At 35.6% G+C, this 6,871-nt stretch overlaps 1 protein-coding gene across 1 annotated transcript; it reads right to left on the minus strand.

Annotated features, from left to right (window-relative positions):
• Positions 1-1,559: 1,559 nt before the first annotated feature.
• LOC114687724 (olfactory receptor 14C36-like) lies at positions 1,560-2,498 on the minus strand. Its single transcript, XM_028862358.1, has one exon. The coding sequence runs from the start codon at positions 2,496-2,498 to the stop codon at positions 1,560-1,562; it is 939 nt and encodes a 312-aa protein (XP_028718191.1).
• Positions 2,499-6,871: the final 4,373 nt, after the last annotated feature.

Raw genomic sequence — 6,871 nt, forward strand, 5'->3', positions numbered from 1 at the left:
AGAGGTCCCATTGGAACACCCAACACAACTCAGGCCATTGCCAATCTTTGAATTGCAAAAACTGACAGGAGACATTATTGCTTAAGACAAACCTGTACATTTTCACTGAACAGGAAGAATTGAATCAGATTCCCTTGAGTGTCTTAACTCTTATATTCTAGTTTATTTGTTACAAGGAGGAACTTTCCATGCTACCAAAGCAAAATGTAAACACCAATCCCTTCATAAAAATTATGATCTACAATGGTATCCTCCCTGCATGCTAGTACAATGGTGATGAATATTTTATAGGAGTAACCAAACAAGGTCTGATATGATTCAAGGTCCATGCTGCAAGATGGAATTCATACCCACCACCGACTGGATTACCAAGAACCTGAAACTAGATAGCCCCAAGGTCTAGGATAAAATAAAATACTACTGTTCTAAAAAAAAAGAAATTAAATTAAAAAAAACTTAGCAATAAAACGATGCCTAATGACAATGCCCATTACGCATAGATTAGTATCTTGCTCAGCCATCATCAGAGAAGCTTCCTCCTGCAGCAGATGGGAACAAGTACAGAGGACCACAGCCAAAAATTGTGCAGAGAGTGTGAGACATTAGATCAGTAAGCCTTAATGGTATGTCTCCATCAAATGCTTCCCCTCTAGGCTCAGGAGGCCCTCTGCTAGAGAAAGCAGAAACAGTATAAGAGCCAGAGTTGATGGAAGTCACAAAGTAAACAAGATCCTCCAATTCAACATGATTTATGCGCGTGTGATTTCATAGAAACTGAGGAAGTATGCACGGGGCCTATGGGTCTCACCAGATGGGGTCCTAGAGCTGAAATGAGAATTGAGACATACCCTGACACCTAACCCAGGAACAATCTCTAATTGGTAAATGCTTTCAAAGAAAAATTTAGTTTCCTCTAAGAGCGTTTCACTGGATAATCAAACTACTCTTAAGGGTAGGCTAAACGCCAAGCATTAGATGGCTAACAGAAAATAAACTCAAGGGCATCATTTGAGGTTCCTTGACTCATAATTTCTTTTCAGGACATTTTGTTTGTTTGTTTACTTTATTTTTATAATCATATTGTTTTTAATTATATATATATATATATACATATATATATATATATATGTATGTATGTATGTATGTATGTATGTATTTCTCTGTTTTGTCCTACAACTTGGTTTTTTAATGGGTTTCTTCAGTGTTTGAATGAGTGGGACTCTCCATCTACATGTTTTATGTGCCTTTACCTGTGCTTGTTTCCCATCTGTTTATTTTGTGTTATTCTAATGCACTAGTTTTTGTCTTATCTTGTTTTACTTTATTTTGTTAATAACGCTCTGAAGGCTGTTTTCTTTCTAATGAGAGGTAGAAAGGTGATGGTTCCAGATGGGAGGACAGATGAGGAGAAACTAGGAAAAGCAGAGGGAGGGGTAATTATAATCAGAATGAATTATGTAAAAAAATCTCTTCAATAAAATGTCAAAAACAAACCTCTTTGAGGAGTGTGTGTGCTTGTATGTTTTCCTCTAGAAACCCCTGACCAATACAATTTCTTTTTATGTTCTACTCTGGAAAAAAAATCCTAACGTTAATTTCCTCACTGCCTCCTTTATCTGTTTGTTTCTAAGACTATAGATGATAGGATTCAAGAATGGTGGGAAAACAGTATAAAATACAGAAAGAGTAATCTGCTTCACAAACTCTGAAGTTACTGGAATTCTTAGGTACACATAGGCACCTGAAGTAAGAAACACAGACACTACAATAATGTGAGGGACACAGGTGGAAAATGCCTTCCCTCGCTCCCCTTTGACAGGAACCCTCAATACAGTGGATAATATGTGAACATATGATATGGAGATGAAGGTAAAGCAGCTACCACTGACCCCAATTGCTGTCAGGAGAATTAAGAGTTTGTTGTTAAAGGTATCTGAGCAAGAAAGCCTCAGCAAAGAGGGAATATCACAGAAGATCTGAGGGACCAGGTTCGAGCGACAAAAAGATAACTGGAAGGTTTTGATAGTGTTCACACCCGCAAGGATAAGAGAAGTAAGTAGGGAAGCCAGTGTCATCTGAACACAGAATTGGTGGTTCATGATCACAGGATAAAGGAGAGGTTTACAGATGGCCACATAGCGGTCCTGAGCCATGACAGTAAGAAACAGAATCTCTACACATGCACAGAAGAAGACCAAAAATACCTGTACTGCACACCCAGCCACAGAAATACTCCTGTGGTTAGTGAGAGAGTTGACACAGGCATTGGGGACCGTGACAGAAACATAGCACATGTCTAAGATGGACAAATTCCTGAGGAAGAAGTACATGGGAGTGTTCAGGGTCTGGTCAACTGTGGTAACAATGACAATGGTCAAGTTTCCTAATAGGATGCCCAGGTACAACAGCAGGAACAGCACACTGAGTAGGACCCTGAGCCCCCAACTCTCCGCAAAGATCTCTAGGAGGAACTCCGTCACCAGTGTAGAATTGGACATTGTCTCAAAGTACAAGTTTATCTGAAAAAGAAAAGCAGAGACAGAGAATAACCTAAAATATTTATTAGCATTTTTCTTATTTATTTATTATTATTTATTTCAGTTTTCTAAAACTGGCCGTTTTGGGTGAAAAATCAAATATATGTTTCTTTGGCTTATGTAAATATTTTTTCTCATCATGCTTAGTTGTCAATACACAGATATGTGTCGGTCTTTCTGATTGTATGGTATGATGATAAATGCTTAGTGTTAATTTTCATAATAATAACCGTCTCATTAGCAGTTTTTAACTGTTTTAACAAATATTAAGTTATTTTTTAACAAATATTAAGTTGAGTAATATATGGCAAGTTCCTCTTTAAGATAAACTACCTGAAAGACTTAGAAATACCCAGTGAAATTCAACATGTGAGAGATCTATTTAAAACCATGTTTGTATATTTATTATGATACATGTATTTACATTTGGAATGCCTCTGTGCTCTATGATTATTTTCATAAATAAATACAAATGTGTATGTATATGAGGAGGGATGGGGAAAATGAGAGTGAATTTCAGAGACATGAACATAACAGGACATGTTGAGAAAGATGAAGCAATATGAGCATTGAAAAAGTGGGAATTTAAGCAACTCTCTCAGATTTTGGAACATCTTGGACCTACAGAATAAGCCATTTACCTGAAAACCCAAACACAGTTAAACTTGTCTGCTTTTGGCAGAAATTTCTCTTCTTGGAGAAACCTCAGGTTTTCTTGAAAATCAATCATATTATATAGATGATAATTTCAATTTCTTAAAATCAAGTGTTTTTATATGTGAACAGTAGCAATATACATATTACAAAAAACACTAGGAATATTGTTTGGCTAACTAGGTGGCATAAAGACAACTATATTCATAAAACTAAACATGATGCTCTACATGACACCTTTTATGTTCTTGTGAGTTGGACTCCAAGTTTGGTTAACTCTAATATATGATATTGAATGTCACACCATGTTCTCCCAGTAGTGACTGGCATAATCTTACAACCCTGATTAATGCATAATGCAAAAAAGGAATTTCTAAATTTATAATCAAGTGCAGGAGTGTAGAGGTCAAAGCTCATGAAATTAAAGGCAAGCTGCTATCAGTTTTTTTCAAATACTGTAATGAGTTTTATCAATTTGTCAAGGCAACCAAAAATATACTTCCTGGATATGAAACTCTAACTAATTAAAAAGCAGCCTAAGAAGAGTTGAAAAAGCCTCTATGAAACAGACGGAAAACATGAAACAAAGCAAAGGCAAGTGGTGAGGTAGCCACAGTCACTTTTTTCATGAAAAACTCATATGTATTGAATGTCTTTTATTTTTTCACTCTCAAAATATCTAAAAGCATAAAATGCACAAAAGTTAAGAAAACCTTATTTAGTGACAATAGATAGCTGAGTGACACAGAAAATTAGCATTAATTAATCCTATTTCCACAATTTATTTCATTTCAAATACTGGTAGTAAACCATTTTGTCAAGATGCAAAAAGAGAAAAAATGTTTTCCTAATGGTATTATTATAGCCTCTATTGAATAGATCATCCTATCTGTACTATATTTGACAGATATCTTTCAAGAACATAGTCTAAAAATGCCCACAATAAACTTAATAACCACAGTAAGGTGAGCAGTGAAATTAAAAAGTGTAACTCAAGACTTATCATTAAAGAATACAAAACCTAACACATTTCTGGTTCAAGAGTAAGTGATTCTTAATGTGTGTTTTATCAATAGATGACCCATCTTGCAAGAGATTAAAAATTCTGGTGTCTGTTATGTGTTCAGAGTCACCTTCAGTAGCAGTGTGATGTGGCAAACTAAAATGAGTAAATGGGCATCAAATCAGGAAGCAGCACCCATGCCTTTTTTTTTGGTTTTGGCTACAGCATGCTACAGAAAAGGAAGTTTGGTCACCTACCAAGAGCATCCTTTGACAAAAGTCCATGATGACCATGTCAAGAGAGTTATATACCAGTTTTTGCAAAAGCACGGGATGACATCTGTGAGATTTTTCTTGTTTTGTTTTGTTTTTTTGTCCCAGGATTTCTCTGTGTAGCTTTAGTGCCTGTCCTGGATCTCACTCTGTAGACCAGGCTGGCCTTGAACTCACAGAGTTCCGCCTGCCTCTGCCACCCGAGTGCTGGGATTAAAGGCAAGTGCCACCTCCACCTAGCTATCTGTGAGATTTTAAAATTCTTACCATGTACATATTTTAAATGTAATATCAGTGTTAGAAGTTATATGATGACAATATAGTTAACAGAAAAAACAACACAAAACAATATTGTATGAAGTCTTTGGCTAGTTGGCTAGTATCATAACTACAAAGAAAAAAAATCTAACTGTAACTGACTGGTGAGTGGCCATAAGGAGTGTGACTATGTCCATGAGATTGTCCCACATGGGAGATGTCTTTCAATTGTTCTAAGCAGTTGTAAAAATTAATGCCCTGGTGTTTCTTGTGAGAAATTGAAAGAGTATGGGTGATTACAGCAACCTCTAGCTGTATTGCTCATTCTATTCATCTCAGTTGGTTCTGACTCATTTTTAGTGATTGTTATGTGAATTCCTGGGGCAGTGGATCCTTCTCTTAAGACTGAGTGATTACACTGCAATTATTTAGTCTACTCCTATAAGTAATTAAACAATGGTTAAAAAACAGACATTAGTCAAGTATACTACACACCTGGTACAGAAACAGAGGTCAGGGACAGGAAATGTGTGTTTCAGTGGACAGAGTATGTGTTGGGGAGAGGGAGTGCCAAGTGGAATACAAGCATAGAGTAATTTGGAAAAGGGAGACAATGAGTATTTATCTCACTCTTAGCCTGATAAACTGGGAAGCAACTTCATTTGTATGTAAACATTACACTGAATTATTTTTACTCAAAAAGCAACAATATCAAAACTCAAATCTCATATGAAGAGATTTAAGCATTTCAAAATTTGAAACCACAAGTAGTCAAGGAAAAAAGCTCTAAAAGATGTGGATTATAGTTTGATTTATATATGTTGAAGGTTATAATGTTATCCATCAAGGCTTCAGTAATGAGTTAGTTTTGTCTCACCTAAATTTCAATTTCATTTGTTTGGAATCTGTGTTTACTTAAATAAATGTCATCTGGAATGGCACAATATAGAAAGTCATCTGGTGATTCATTTGAAGTAAACAGTGTCTTTAAGAATAATTTTACATAATTTGCGTCAAGAGATATCTTGATTTTTTTTAATTTTGCTTTGTCTTTTGAGTTGGAGAGATGGATCAGTGGTCAATAACTTGTAGCTCTTGCAGAAGAACCAGGTTCACTTCCCACCACCCACATGGAGATTCATAACCAGCTGTAACTTCAGTTCCAGGGAAATTATGCCTTCTAGTTTCTATAGGCAGGAAGCATACACATGCTGCATTGTACATACATGCAGGTGAAATACTCATGTGTAAAAACTAAAATAAATAAGTATAAATTAAAGAAAGCCAAACAGTGGTGACACATGCCTTTAACGCCAGCACTCAGAGGCAGAAGCAGGCAGATCTCGGAGTTCAAGGCCAGTCTGGTTTACAGAGAAAGTTTCAGAACAGCCAGTGCTACACAGAGAAATTCTGTCTTGAATAGCTAAAACAAAACCAACCAATCAAAAAAGAATAATTTGACATTTACCTATATAACATGACTTGCTTCTTTTTATTTTACTTTCTTTTTCTTTCTTATGTTTTTACTAGCCATAATTAAATTAATTGCAATATGTTAACTGTATAAATGAAGAAATATAAAATTATGAAAAAACTAATTATTTGTGTACCATTTACAAGAGTTTAACTTCAGATTTAACCATACAGGTAGTTGAGATGGAAACAGATATTTCATGCAGAAAAAAACCTAAGTAAACAAGAAGAAATATACTTTTATTGGACAGTACAAAATTTAAGTTAAAAAATTGTCATGGGAGTCAAGGTTATTACCAAGTAAAAAGATATCAAAAGGAGCTAATTAAAATTACAAATACTGTGCTTTAGACCTCAGAACAGCTCAATATAGCAGCAAGATGTCAGACTTGCAATCCTTACTACATTGAGGCAATAAAGGTTTGAATATTTGGCCTACATTAACTACCAAAAGTCATATTGAAAATCAGTTTTAAAAATTATATGTATGGCCAGGCAGTGGTGGCACACGCCTTTAATCCCAGCACTAAGGAGGCAGAGGCAGGCAGATCTTTGTGAGTTTGAGGCCTGCCTGGTCTACAGAGTGAGATTCAGGAAAGGCACAAAGCTACACAGAGAAACTGTCTCAAAAAAACAAAAAAAAATTGTAGGTATTAACACCTTGAACTAAGAGG

Source organism: Peromyscus leucopus, chromosome 1 (assembly GCF_004664715.2).
Source record: "Peromyscus leucopus breed LL Stock chromosome 1, UCI_PerLeu_2.1, whole genome shotgun sequence".
Lineage (NCBI taxonomy): Eukaryota > Metazoa > Chordata > Mammalia > Rodentia > Cricetidae > Peromyscus > Peromyscus leucopus.